The 13227-nt window shown below is 37.1% G+C and overlaps 5 protein-coding genes across 11 annotated transcripts; 1 reads left to right on the forward strand and 4 right to left on the reverse strand.

Annotated features, from left to right (window-relative positions):
• Window positions 1-964: 964 nt before the first annotated feature.
• Window positions 965-1872, reverse strand: AT1G07135 (glycine-rich protein). The gene has a single exon (NM_100587.4). It carries the CDS (start codon window positions 1710-1712, stop codon window positions 1245-1247), a length of 468 nt encoding a protein of 155 aa, NP_172193.2. The 5' UTR covers window positions 1713-1872; the 3' UTR covers window positions 965-1244.
• An 894-nt stretch (window positions 1873-2766) lies between these two features.
• SIRANBP (Pleckstrin homology (PH) domain superfamily protein) lies at window positions 2767-4924 on the reverse strand. The gene is made up of 4 exons (NM_100588.4): window positions 4622-4924; window positions 4350-4501; window positions 4118-4243; window positions 2767-3701 (listed from the first exon to the last, which is right to left on the reverse strand). The coding sequence occupies exons 1-4, from the start codon at window positions 4774-4776 to the stop codon at window positions 3448-3450; spliced, it is 687 nt and encodes a 228-aa protein (NP_172194.1). The 5' UTR covers window positions 4777-4924; the 3' UTR covers window positions 2767-3447.
• Window positions 4925-5028: 104 nt separating this feature from the next.
• On the reverse strand, window positions 5029-7084 carry MAPKKK13 (mitogen-activated protein kinase kinase kinase 13; the record flags this gene model as incomplete). 2 transcript variants are annotated; one of them, NM_001197998.1, is made up of 2 exons in its annotated part: window positions 5450-6886; window positions 5029-5177 (listed from the first exon to the last, which is right to left on the reverse strand). In NM_001197998.1, exons 1-2 carry the CDS (start codon window positions 6822-6824, stop codon window positions 5071-5073), a joined length of 1482 nt encoding a protein of 493 aa, NP_001184927.1. In that variant the 5' UTR covers window positions 6825-6886. The 2 variants fall into 2 exon arrangements, with proteins under 2 accessions (NP_001184927.1, NP_172195.1); NM_100589.3 differs by lacking the exon at window positions 5029-5177 and having other exon boundaries at window positions 5367-7084.
• A 1857-nt stretch (window positions 7085-8941) lies between these two features.
• Window positions 8942-10861, reverse strand: AT1G07160 (Protein phosphatase 2C family protein). The gene is made up of 3 exons (NM_100590.4): window positions 10314-10861; window positions 9663-10007; window positions 8942-9587 (listed from the first exon to the last, which is right to left on the reverse strand). Exons 1-3 carry the CDS (start codon window positions 10764-10766, stop codon window positions 9243-9245), a joined length of 1143 nt encoding a protein of 380 aa, NP_172196.1. The 5' UTR covers window positions 10767-10861; the 3' UTR covers window positions 8942-9242.
• Window positions 10862-11084: 223 nt separating this feature from the next.
• Window positions 11085-12360, forward strand: AT1G07170 (PHF5-like protein). 6 transcript variants are annotated; one of them, NM_001197999.1, is made up of 3 exons: window positions 11211-11307; window positions 11418-11627; window positions 11726-12353. In NM_001197999.1, the coding sequence occupies exon 3, from the start codon at window positions 11774-11776 to the stop codon at window positions 12104-12106; it is 333 nt and encodes a 110-aa protein (NP_001184928.1). In that variant the 5' UTR covers window positions 11211-11307; window positions 11418-11627; window positions 11726-11773; the 3' UTR covers window positions 12107-12353. The 6 variants fall into 6 exon arrangements, with proteins under 6 accessions (NP_563782.1, NP_001184928.1, NP_001077473.1 ...); NM_001084004.1 differs by having other exon boundaries at window positions 11262-11307; window positions 11551-11627; window positions 11726-12137; NM_100591.4 differs by lacking the exon at window positions 11418-11627 and having other exon boundaries at window positions 11085-11307; window positions 11726-12360.
• Window positions 12361-13227: the final 867 nt, after the last annotated feature.

Here is a 13227-nt window from a genome sequence, read left to right on the forward strand (position 1 = left end):
GAATTTTTTTAATTTTTTACTTTTTGAAAATTCTTTGCACTTTTGTTAAAAATAATAATAACAAAATAATAAATAATCATTTAGAAAAAAGCCCATTTTAATATATTTTGAAGAAAAATCTGGATTCTTTTATCAATCATCTTCGGATCTTAAAAACATAAAATTGTTGGCCTTATAATTTTTTTTATATAAACACTTTAGTAAATATAATTTTTTTAATATACTACTTGATGTGTTATTTATTAATTTTAATTTTGTTAATATATTAACGAATATCAAATTTTAATTTATATTTTGTTTTTCAACTCTAACTTATTCTCTGATCCAATGATGTAAAATAATTTGAACATAAATTGACCAAAATGGCACTCTTAGTCTAAATCACAGCTTTGAAGGTGAGATTATCTTTTGTTACAAAGTAAGTTAAACATCATGACTTGCCCTTGTTGCACTACCGATTTCTCCGAGTTTCTCCATAACTCGCTGGTGAGTCGAGAAGTTATGGACGTATAGTCTTTCGGAGGAAAGAGGACAAAGTCTGAAAAGGATTAAAAATTTCATATTGAATTTAAAATTGAACCACCAAATAAGAAGATCAAGCTAAACAACGACTGTGTTAATGTTGAAAACTAAGAAATTAGAGTTAGTATAATAAATGAATAACTCTATGTTTAAGTTTCTTTTGGTCTCTATGTTTAAGTTTATTTTGTAATATTTCGTATGCAAAATCTTTGAAAACCATATGTATTGCGATTTTATTATTTTGGTCTTTATTTCAAATTTATTAGAAATTTCTCAAGAAAAAAAGATAAGTTAAACGCTGAGTTTTACCATCATTAGTCTTTTTTTTATATAATTGATAGTCTAAACACACAACAGAGGAGAACCAAATTTGAATCTAATAAGCCCACAATAATTGGCCAATGAAGAATAATAATAATCATGATGATTAAATCATCCATTGGTCACTTTAACAAGTTAGCGTTTAAAAGATATAACGTTTAAGATTGAGGGAGGTTTAAATTTCACAATTTCTTATTTCATTAAATTTCCATTTACAAATGGCATACTAAAGATAACTCACTCTTAATACTACCAGTAGAATCCTGCTAAGAATCTCTTTCTACATATAATATTAACAGTCTACACCTTAATGTACCGTTTGCCCAAATAAATATCAGACCGGACCACAAACATAAACGTTACAAAACCAATAAATAAATGGCCAATAATTACTCTGAACCCTACTGAACCAAGACTAAACCGGCTAAAACCGATAAAGCCAACCAACAGACCGCACACATTGTTCCTCGAAGATTCATGCTGCCGCTTGATCTATGTGATCCTGCCGATCCACCACCCAGACTGCCATTACCACCACCCGTATGAATCGGAACCACCCCTCCGCCGCGTTTCCAGTCACGGCTGCGGCTACTACTGCTGCCACCTCCTCCTCCCCTGCTCCTACCGCCGCTTCGTGCTCCACCGCCTCCGCGTCCTCCACCTCCTCCACCTCCTCCTTTTTTGATAACGACAGCTAATTCCCGAGCCTTTCCTTCAAACACAACAACGTCTGGCTTTGAAACACTAAAAGGGAGAGTCTCGTGGTTTGTATCGACTGAGGAAGGTCGTGAGCTCACGGAAGGAAGATTGTGCTGAAGATGAAAGATGAAGAGAATGTACAAAACCAACCATGTTCTTCTCAAACCCATTTTCTTTATCTTTTCTCTTGTTTTGTCTGTATTATATCTCACTTTCCCCTTTGATCTATTTATATAAGCCTCAGAAAGAAATTAAACGCGGCAAAAGTGGTTGCCAGCAGTTTCGACGTAGTCTCTCATTATGATGCTGCCACGAAAATATCCAAAAAAGATTTATTTCTTTTTTAAAAAAAGAAATATCCAATAAAGATTTATTATACTTATCCATATTTATATTTATTGACCTTTGTTTTAAACAATATAGATTTTATGAAGGAGCACACAAACTAAAAAAAAAGTAAGGTTAATTAGGAGATAAGTGTTTCCAGATGTCGTGGATGGAAAAGAATTAATCCATCTAAATTCATTTCTGGTATCATGTTAATGAAAAATCAGTTAGATAGCAAATAGAATAAAAATGAAGGAAATAAATAGCATGATTATAAAAAGGTTTGGCCGCGTGTACAAGTTGACTGTCAGGGTCAATTTTGGGTTATAGAGCAAAGAAAAGTGGACCATATTGATGACAACTTTCACATGTCTACCATTCTTGATTTTCAGAATTTGAATCTTTTGATATGTTATATTCCCTAAATATTTATCAGGAAATATCTTATTACAAAACCTGATATTTTCTGTCAATTTGTTTTTTTTTTTGTAAATTATTTTTTAAATAGCACACAAATATTAATGTGTTTAAAGTTAGAACTCAAACCAATTTATTGCGATTTTCTTAAAGAAGTTTAGATAATAAGACCTAAAGTGAAAACAGAAACTATTTTCTTCTTTTTAGGGTTTACATATATTAAATTATAAGTAACCTGTCATCTTTTTAGTGAATAATCAATTTTTTTTTCCATAAAAAAATCTTACAAAAAAAAAAAGTTGACATATTTGAATTTATCCAATTAAGGGGGTATAATTCAATCAAATTAAAATTTAAAATCCAAATTTAATAAAGTTTGAAATCCAAGCAATTCATTGTTATGTTTAAATATGGTGTTATAGGAATGGTTTATATGTTTGTATTATTCCAAATTTATTTTAAAAGTGTTATAAATTTAATAAAATCTTAACCTAAGCATAATCCATTGTTATTCATTCACATATGGTCTTACTGGATATGATTTATATAAATCATGCTTTGGTAATTTTAGCACAGTATAGTACAATGTCATTTTTTTTCCGTGAACAGTTCGTTATAACTGAAGAATTTTATGAATACTGTTAATATACATTTTGGATCTTTATCAGGGTCAAGACTAGCATCGACTAACACAAGAGAGCAAAGTAGATTGGCAATTACCTTTTTTTTGTCAAACAATTGGCAATTACCTTAAGATTAAAAAATCACATGCATTAAATTTTGAAAAAAAAAAAATGGAGACTTCTGATTCTTGTCCATGGACAAACACATTTGTATCCTCAAAATAAGACCATCCAAAAAGGATCCATGAGAAAACTTAAAACAATGAAACCAATGTACTCTTTCAGATAACCAACATGAAAAAATATTTCACCCAAATCTCTCATATCACCCGACACTTTAGACTCAAAAACTATTAGACCCATAACGACTCAGCATTCAGTAAAACCCGACCCCAAGCGATCCCCCAACCACTTGATATGACTCGACAAAACATGTATAGATAGATAGTGCCAAGACAATGGTAGACTCATGATGCATCAAAACATTTCGAGGCTTAATTACCTCGCCAGGATTTGGCAACTTAAATGATGACGCTTCTTATGTTGAGGGACCACTTTCTTCTGTTTTCTTTGCTTCACCAGATTTCTCTGCCTCGCTCTCTTTCTTTTCTTCTGCTTTCACTTCAGTCTTTGCCGTCTCCACAGCTTTCGCTTCGGTTTTCTCCTCCGTTTTTGTCTCTTCCACAGTCAATTTCTCAAGAAGGCCAGCAGTGTCAGCGGCATCTTTGCTCTCTTCTTTCTCTTCTTCAGACTCAGCAACTTCCTTGAACTTTTGCATAAATGTTTTGCAATCTGACAAGGAAAATAAGATTTGATTACCCACAAGCATCTCTACTTTTCCCGGTTAATATGATCAACAGCTCAGAAACTACTGATAATATTTACCCAAAATAAAAAAAGAAACAGTCGACCATGTTGGCATATCAAATTAGTTGCAGCCTAAATACATACTTGACCACCTCAAGAACAATATTATCTCTTTACAATGCAATACCACAACCTAACCGCCACAGTACTTATTTTGATATTTCCTGAACCCAATAACGCATGCCTATGATGGAAGCTTTGAGAACCTCCAATTAACAAAGTAGCCATATAGCAATGCTAAGGTCAAGATCCATCAGTAATCTAATCCGTGAATCTATCAAACCAACTGAGACTAAATAAGGCAAAACACAAGCCATTACAAAATTCGGTTTCATACTCACTCTCAATAGAAGCAAATCGGATACAGAAAAGCTCATCCTTGAGTTCACCATCAGCAAAGTCACGAGCGTGCCACACACATGACTTTTCATTCCCAACGTGTTCCTGAACACTCATGCCCGATTTAACTGCAGAAATATCAGAAGCATAAGACTAGATAAGGAAACAGTAACCTAAATACAGATCCAGATGCAACTCAAAAACAACACAAAGTAGTCCAAATAGAAATTATACCGAAGTGATTAGCACAGATCTTCAAAGTTTTAGATTGCCTCATAACGAGACGAATCTTCCCAGTGTTCTTATGCTTTAAGAACTTCACAGTACCAGCTCCTCTCTCCTTCCACTGATTCGCATCCTTATCGAATCGATAAAGCTTCGATTTCCTTTAGATTCACAAACAAAAATTCAGTCAAACACACCAAAAGCTAAACCTTATAAATTCGATCAGATCCAGTTGACCTAGATCAGAAAAACTATAAACACCAATTAAGAAAAACACTTACAGATCAAGGACGGCATCTTCGTCTTCCTCGCCGGTAGTGACGGCAACCTCCTCAAGCCTAACGATCGGAGCGACCTGAGCTCCGGTGTCCTCATCCTCGTTAGCTCCGGCCTCTTCCTCGTCTCTGTGCTCGTGCTCGGGTTCGTTGGTCGCCATAGTATTTACTGAGATTTCCTCGTGGATTCAATTGGTCGCTACGGTGCGGCGTACGCGAGAGAGATAGAGAGAAGAGAATTTGGGGGTTTCGCAACACAGGAAATCGGAACGACTCATAGTTATACGGCGTTGAATTGAAGCTAACTATGGGCCGATTTCTTATGACAAAAAATATATATGGCCCATATAAACCCATTGTATCTGGGTTATTTTTAAAGCTATTTATCTCAAGGGAAATTAATCCTTTTTTAGAGAAATCTTAATGATTTATAGCATAGAGATTAGAGAAAAATCTTAAAGATCGAAAAAAGAATATGATGATATGCTTGAGCTAAACTCTATGTAACGACTTCGTTCAGTTTGATACATAATCGTACATGCATAACCTTGGTCCTTCAGGCCTAGTCGAAACAAACAACCATCTTCAACCGGTCCGGTTCCCTCTATGATTCATTTAAATGCTCCAAAATCCGAATACTTATTAGGATGAATCAAAAGTCTTCTAAAGCATAAAACCAAAGTCTCTTTTGGCCTCTTGAGTCTTCCACCAGCTTACGAACCAAAACCATTTGTCGCAATATTTTTTCACATTAAAATACAACTATTTGGCTGTAAACGAGAGTTATCAATATAAGGCAATGGCTCGTAATTAAGACACTCGATCTCATCTCACCGCGTAAAAGATAGTTTTGTCCGATCCGAATCACATGTGCAAACAAACAAAACTTGAGGCTGTGATTAAAAGACAACGTTTCGAGTTTATTGCTTTGATTATACTGATACAACAAATACATAGTGAGAACAATTTCCCTAAAGATACATGTAGTATAAACCATAATTTCCATTAATAAATGTAAAACCACCACAAATTCATATGGCAGCGCCGCCGCCGATCCCCCGTTTCCAGGCGGTAAATTCTGAGACATAGAAACGTCAATTATCGCCGAGTCACCAGCCACGTCATCGTTTGGATCCGATGATGTGTTATATTCCGATTCTACCCTTGTGGATCCCGAATATTCCATTGTTGTCCCTTCCTCTTCCGAAGCGTGGCATCTAACTTCCACCCAACCATCTGACTCCCAAATTACTCCTCCGGTCGTCGCCAAATTACAAATTATTGCCTTCGCCGCGTCTTCGAATTCTGATCTCCCTACTTCCTCTTCTTCTTCTTCTAAGTCAAACCCCGAGTTGACCCAGTCAAGTACGCAACGCGGAGATGACTCAGTCGGAGATGAGTTGTGACACTGAGAGAGAAATGGATGCTGCAAAAGCTGATCGCAACTCCACCTCTGATTCGGGTCTCGCTTCAGACACTTTTCTAGGAAATCACGGCCGATTTCCGACAACTTCGAGGGGAAAACCGGTAACTCGTCAGAGAAACTGATTCGACTCAGCGAGTCAATTCCGTGGTCTTCCCAAGCGGGTTTCCCAGTGAACATCTCGATGATCGTGCAGCCGAGAGACCAGACGTCACTCTCCGGACCTTGGTACTCTCGTCTGATCACCTCCGGAGCCATCCAAAGCGGACTTCCACGTGGCGTGATCAGAGCCCTCGGTGTGTGGATTCTGAACGCCGACCCAAAATCGGCTAACTTGACCATGGAGCTTTGGCTGACGAGGATGTTCCTCGCCTTGACGTCGCAGTGAACGAATCCTTGAGAGTGTACGTGGCGGAGAGCAGAGACAAGACACGCCGTGTAACGCTGGAGCAGAGTCTCGTCTTCGATTTTTCCTCCGGCTCTGTGACTAGCCACGTCACCGTTTGGGAGATACTCTAAGTAGAGATTCCTAAACGTCGTCGTTCCTTCTTTCGAGACTCCGTCGCCGAGAAACTTCACGATGTAAGGGTGAGGCTTTAGCGAGCGGAAGACAGATATTTCGTTCTCGAGAGACTCTGATTGAGTGGGGAGACTCGTGGCGAGATCCACGGATTTCACGGCGAAAACTTCACCGTTGGTTTTGCTGATCGCCGTACTAACTGCACCGAAACAACCTCTGCCGATACACGCACCACGAACCCAAAAAGAAGATGGTGAGGATAACATTAAAGAAGAAGAACAAGTGTTTCTGATGCTCTGTTTCTCCATGTGTGCCAACTTTCATATGTCGTACTTGTGCAACACGAAGCTATTTATATGCGTGTTTTGGAACTGCAAAACAGAAAATGTGAACGTGAAATAAAGTTGCAATTTTTTTTGTTTCTGACATGGACTATTCTTGTACACTTGTCTTTTCGATTTGTAAAGTCTCATCTTTGTAAAATTTCCCACGTGGATATGTCATGTACAACACAAACTTTCGAGTCTATCATTAGATTTTTGAACAAATTATACCATGTTCGATGGTCGGTTTGGATTTTAACAATTTTAATTATATATACATCTATTGAAATCTAGACTTAATCCTTACAAATTTTTTACTTTTATGGAATGATTAGTCGTTTTGAAAAGAGAACAAATAAATCAGAAAAAGGATCATTTTAGAAATTAGAAGAAAATGTTTTATGTCACTCCTAATGACACTTGGAGAAGTTCTTGGGATGTTTTTAAGAAACAATGCACTTGCCCTGTCTCCTTAATCCTTATCCACCAAGACTCAAGTTGCGGTTTGATCTTGTCCGCTAATATTTTACTCAGCAAAGATAAAATCACACACACCCTCTAGCTTCACGCAATCGTTTTCGTTTTTATAACCTCAACATTTAAAAAATCGTCTCTTTACTTAAGTGATCGGATCACCGATCGTGGAGAAGACAAATGAACAAAAACGTGCCTATAGATTTGGAACGCTTGATTTATTGACTTATTTCTGGTATGTTTCTATTTGGTTGACCTGAAGACATGATCAGACATGGAATATACGGTAGTCGACGTACGTACAAATCATTATCAAGGATTCATGAATCCAAACCATGTCTTAGCCAATCATAAGCAATGGACATAAATTAATTTATATTCGTCAAACAATTAACATAAAGAAGGTGAGGGTGTACAGTAACAGAATATATACGCGAAGTAGATGATATCCGAATAAATTATCGGAGTTGTCAAAGGGGTTGGAGATGAAGGAAGAGGTTGCCGAAAGGGGTTGGGTTTTAAAAATGGGGGTCCATTTGGAAACTTACGTGGCATGAAGCGGTTGGCTCACGTTCTTTGACATATTAACGAGTTGTCTGAACACACATATTGGGAATTGACGTGCTTGATCAACCTCCACGCATAGTGAAAATATTATATTAGTTTTTATTCTTTGTTTGGTTGGGATCATGAAGGAAGCACAAGAATTTACTCAAAAACGTTATCCAAAGATATCACGGAGATCGAGTTGAAGATGGAAGGTAGAAAATAAAAGATAGGGTTTTAACTTTTAATTGAGGAGATCGTTGGTTGGGAATTAATCTTGGGATGGTTAATAGCCAGATCACTACAATAGTATCTTTCTTGGGATTTATAGTGGGTTGGTAGTGGTAGAAAGATCAAAGTTTTGATAACATATCAATTTAGTGTTTTGAAACTACGATTGAAGTTTGGTCAAAGCTTGCTAATGATTTAGCTAACCATTAGAATTCGAACTTTTATGCATGCACTATAATCTTTCTTTGATCTTTGAATTATTTCAAAATACAGAAACCTTTCTTCCATTAATTCCAAAAGAAAAAAAATGCCGCCGCAACTAAATTATATATGTACTTTGTTTGTTGTTTCTCTGGCCAAGCTTTGACCTTCCGCGAACGTGAAGTGCTATTTGAACGGTCCACCACTGCTTCCATATCCTCTTAGGGCAACTAATTTCACCTTTTATATATGTGTGGGTGAATAAATTACTAGAAATGTCCAAAACATAAGATATTATTTGAAGATTTTTAGGACCCATACCATATTTTCCAATTTGCATGTCTAGGAGAATCCACTTGGAAAACAACTTAAGAAAATGACATTGCACTATGTACTTAATACCGTACTAAACTTTCAGACTTTTCAATATTTTATAGGATTAAGGTAATGGCTAAGAGCCTAAGATATTTATGAACTAACGTAGTTAAGAAATACGCGTCCATATAAACGTAAAAGTAAAAAACTTTCAAAACATGAATTTTATGAACTCTTGAAACAAACCAGTACTAGCCTACACATTTAAGTCGATCCACATTATCTCATAAAAGAGTAGTAATATATAATGTATTGAGTGGTAAAGTACTCACATACAACTTACAAGCCTTAACGAGTTTTTACATAGAAGACCTATAAGGCTATAAGGATTATCAATAGAGAGTAAAGACAGTCTAAGATGGTATACACAAGTATCATAACAGCTCAAATGACTAAATGAAGTTAAAAACGAATAAAAGAATATGTGAATCATTCACAGTGAATGCTTAGAAAACAATAAAAAATAAAATGTAAGAAATTAAGAATGACTTCAGACTCTAACGTTGTTATTCTGTCTCTACATTTCTCCTATGGTCAGAAGAGGTGGCACAACTGAATCAACATCACACTAATATCGTCCAAGGAGCCTCGTGATACAGAGAGGTCAACGAGCTTCTTGCAAGCCAGCAATGGCTTCCGTTTCTGATCGGTCCCTTTGCAAAATGGTCGAGCTATGTCTACTGCCTCCTGATTACTAACCTTGTCCCATAGACCATCTGATGCTAAGATCAAGAACTCGTGTTGGGGATTGATTCGGAGAATATTTATCTCTGGTTCAGATATTATCCATTGTTTGAGATGAGCATCTCCTATTCCTCTAGATACCGCTAATGATCCTTGAATTCTCCAAACACTATTGAATGTATCCACATAACCGCCCTGCAGGATTATCGTAATCAGAACCATGTAATCATGATAAAACCTAACAGTAACTTCTTTTGCAAGAATTCTTACCGAGCTCTCAATTCTGTTTCGTTCATCATCTCTGGAAGGGCGGTGGTCAGAAGTCAAGGCCTCCGCGAATCCTCCAACGCTCAAAACAGCACGGCAGTCACCAGCATTGGCCACCACAAGATTTCCGTCGCTGATCAGAGCCGTGACACAGCACGAGCCGCCCTTAACGTTTTTTTCCTTGAGAAACTCAGAATCAGTCGCTAGATAACCACGTTTTACAGCTTCTTCAATCTTTGACTCGTTCCTCCCACCAACTATCTCGCCAAGAATGTTACTACACAAGTTCTTAGCCGCAAACTCAGCCGCTGTTGGTCCTCCGTGACCATCATAGACTCCGAATATTGCCTGCGGTTATAAAAAAGCTAAAAATGTTAAATCCCCATTTTGTAAGTCACTGGATCTATCTTTTTTTTTTTTCTTGAACACTAGTCATTGGTTCTATCTAATCAAGAACTACTCATACAATTTGTCATATATATGATTCACTGAATTTTCTTATAATCTTTAGAACTTCTAATTTGATTCATTGAGTCAACAACACAGCATAAATAAATTTTAAGTTATATATTACCCATCTTCAAATCGCAATTCATACTAATTAAGCAATAATCAGTAAATAAACTCGAAATTACGGAAGAAAATTGAAATTACCTGTTTGGGATCTCCTTGAAGATTAGTGATGGCAGAGAAACGATCCTCCATAGCTTCTCTTTTACCTCTCTTGCAATAAACAGAGTAACCATCACCTTCCCTCTCCACTGCTCTACTCTCCTCCCTCGGCGTATCTGCATTCGATATAGGAGCTGCAATACCAACCGGAGCCACCGGTATATCAAGCGTCGTCGGTCGTTTCCTCTTCAGAATGCTTCCCGGACCAGAGTCCGATCCAAACCCTAGTTTAGCCGGCGGTTTCAGGAGACGGAGGCAGAACGGAGATGTGGGAGACGCGGCGGAAGGAGAAGTAGAAGAAACGGGAGGATTGAGATGGGAAAGAGACAGGGTTAGGGTTTCATGTGCCGGAGAAGTGTTCAACGGTTTGTTGCAGAAAAGAGACGAAGACGGAGAGAACACCGGTGAGTTGCAAACGGCAACTGAAGACGACATCGTTTCGTAGAAAACTTAAAAGTTTCCTTTTTCTGATGATTGATTTGATTGTTAGTCTTCTAGACGTTTGTGTTTCTCTGTTTAGTGTCAACGAGAGAGAAGAAAGAGGCTTGAATATATAATATAAGACCTGGACAAGTCTTTCTCTGTTTCTCTGTGGCCGTTGCTTCTTCTTCTTCTTCCAGGTCAAACGTTACCACTCTCATCTTTCTCTTTGACTTTTTCAAATCATGAATCCACCGCCACAGTCCATTTTTTCTGCTTTTTCTTTGTCAACTGCGATTTTCCAGAAATTAAATGACTTTGGGAAGATAAAAAGTCAAATAAGGCCGAAATAGGAAAGAAATCAACACCTAAAATTAAAAAGCCCATCAGGAAAGCCTTTAATGAGATAGCCCATATTAAGTCGGACCTACATGGATCTTTAGAAACCCGACCCGGGTCGTTTTATTTGCAGAGCCATCTCTTGTTCGGATCGGCGGCTCGGAGATCAGGGATCGCTAGTTCAGACACCTTCTCTTCTTCTTCGTTCTCCTTCGAGGTTAGTTTCGATAATATTTTCCTTTGTTGTTTTTTAACTTTGATTTATGCGTGATAGATGTTACTGATTCAGAAATTTCGTTCCGTGTTCATGTTTCTCTGAATTCTTAGGGTTTAGCGTTGTCTATGCTTATTCTTTTGCGCCGCTCCGTTTTGGGCTCGAACAGCTTTCTCTTGTTTATCTGTGTTCGATTCAGCGAATTGATGGTTTCCATTGTTGCTTCGTTTCTTGTTCACTTTTCAGTGAACTTCAAGAATTTACCGTCGTTCCATTGATTTAGCTAGAATTGGATATAGAAAAGTTTCAGCTTGAGTGGAACTGTAAGTAGAATAACTGCTGCCTGATAGGTGTTTGTTGAAATGCCTCTGAGAAACAAAAATTGTGTTTTCTTTACTTTGTTAACCAATGTTATTTGCAGGTCAAAATCTTCTTAATCGAGGAAGAGCAAGATCTTCTTTAAGCAGTCATGGCCAAGCATCATCCTGATTTGATCATGTGCCGGAAACAACCTGGCATTGCTATTGGGCGACTGTGCGAGAAGTGTGATGGAAAATGCGTCATATGTGATTCCTATGTCCGCCCGTGTACTCTGGTTAGGATTTGCGATGAATGCAACTATGGTTCGTTCCAAGGGCGGTGTGTCATATGCGGAGGAGTTGGAATCTCGGATGCTTACTACTGCAAAGAGTGTACACAACAGGAGAAAGATAGAGATGGTTGTCCTAAGATAGTCAATCTTGGCAGTGCCAAAACTGATCTGTTCTATGAACGTAAGAAATATGGATTCAAAAAACGATAGTAGTTTGTTGTTACTTGAGCTATTGATCTTTTATTTATTGATGCTAGGAAAGTGTCTGTACTTGTCTTGTTTGTGTTAAGGAAATTTTATCCGGTGAAGTAATTTAAGACATGGGTTCAAACTAAGGATTATGGTTTGTTGATTTAGTCAGCCTTATTACCATTGCTATGGTTGGTTACTGTTTCTTAAGTGGTTGTCAATTATGTGATTGTTAGCGTTTGGTTGTCCATAAATATGATTCAGTTGGTGGATTAGGCCTCGGAAGTTTTCTGGAGAAACACCGTCCCTCTGTGTTTGCCAATGAATTATCTGACTCACAAAATTAACGTAATCTTGTGTATAAATCAACTTCATTCTTTTAAGTTTTAACAGCATTACCACTTGTGAATTCAGCTATGATTGAATACATAGCTGGGCGATAACTATAATTTTCTAGATAAATGTCAACTTAAAACTTTAAAGAATACGCAATAACTCTGACTCTCTAACGTCGACAAAAAGGTTATCATCCATTACATAAAAAACCCCACATGATCGTCAGAATTCAGAAATATTCGTTTTCAAAGTAAGGAAACCCCAAAATCCCTTTTTTGGGCCAAAAATATAGACGTTGACTTTTTATATCGGACGGTGCCTGTAAGTCAACTGCCCATGCATGTTCGCTTCGTTTATGTGTTAACTGTTAACTTAACAGTGTGGAATCCACAATTTGTCTGCAATAGTCAACTCCTATCTCCAATAAGACAATGACACGTGTTAAACATCAGCTACTTTATTTCGAAACAGATCCTGTATTTCTAGCCGAATTAATTCAATCATAATCTAAATAATTGCTATTTACGAGTCAAAAAATATTTAGACGAAAATTTGATATTGTAGCTAGCCATTAAGAAAAACGTTAATTTGTAAGAAACGTTTACGCTGATGATTTATTCAGGGAAGACCACTGAAACAATGAAACACAAGATTTATATAGTGATGTAAAATGTTGTAATAGACAGACTTTTAATATCAAAATATTTCAAACCACATGCCTTTGCAGGTATCTACACCAATCTTTAATCAAAATGTTTTAAATTTTGTTGTGCCCTAATTCCTTATAAATGTATTTTGCTCGAATT

This window comes from Arabidopsis thaliana, assembly GCF_000001735.4.
Source record: "Arabidopsis thaliana chromosome 1 sequence".
Classification (NCBI taxonomy): domain Eukaryota; kingdom Viridiplantae; phylum Streptophyta; class Magnoliopsida; order Brassicales; family Brassicaceae; genus Arabidopsis; species Arabidopsis thaliana.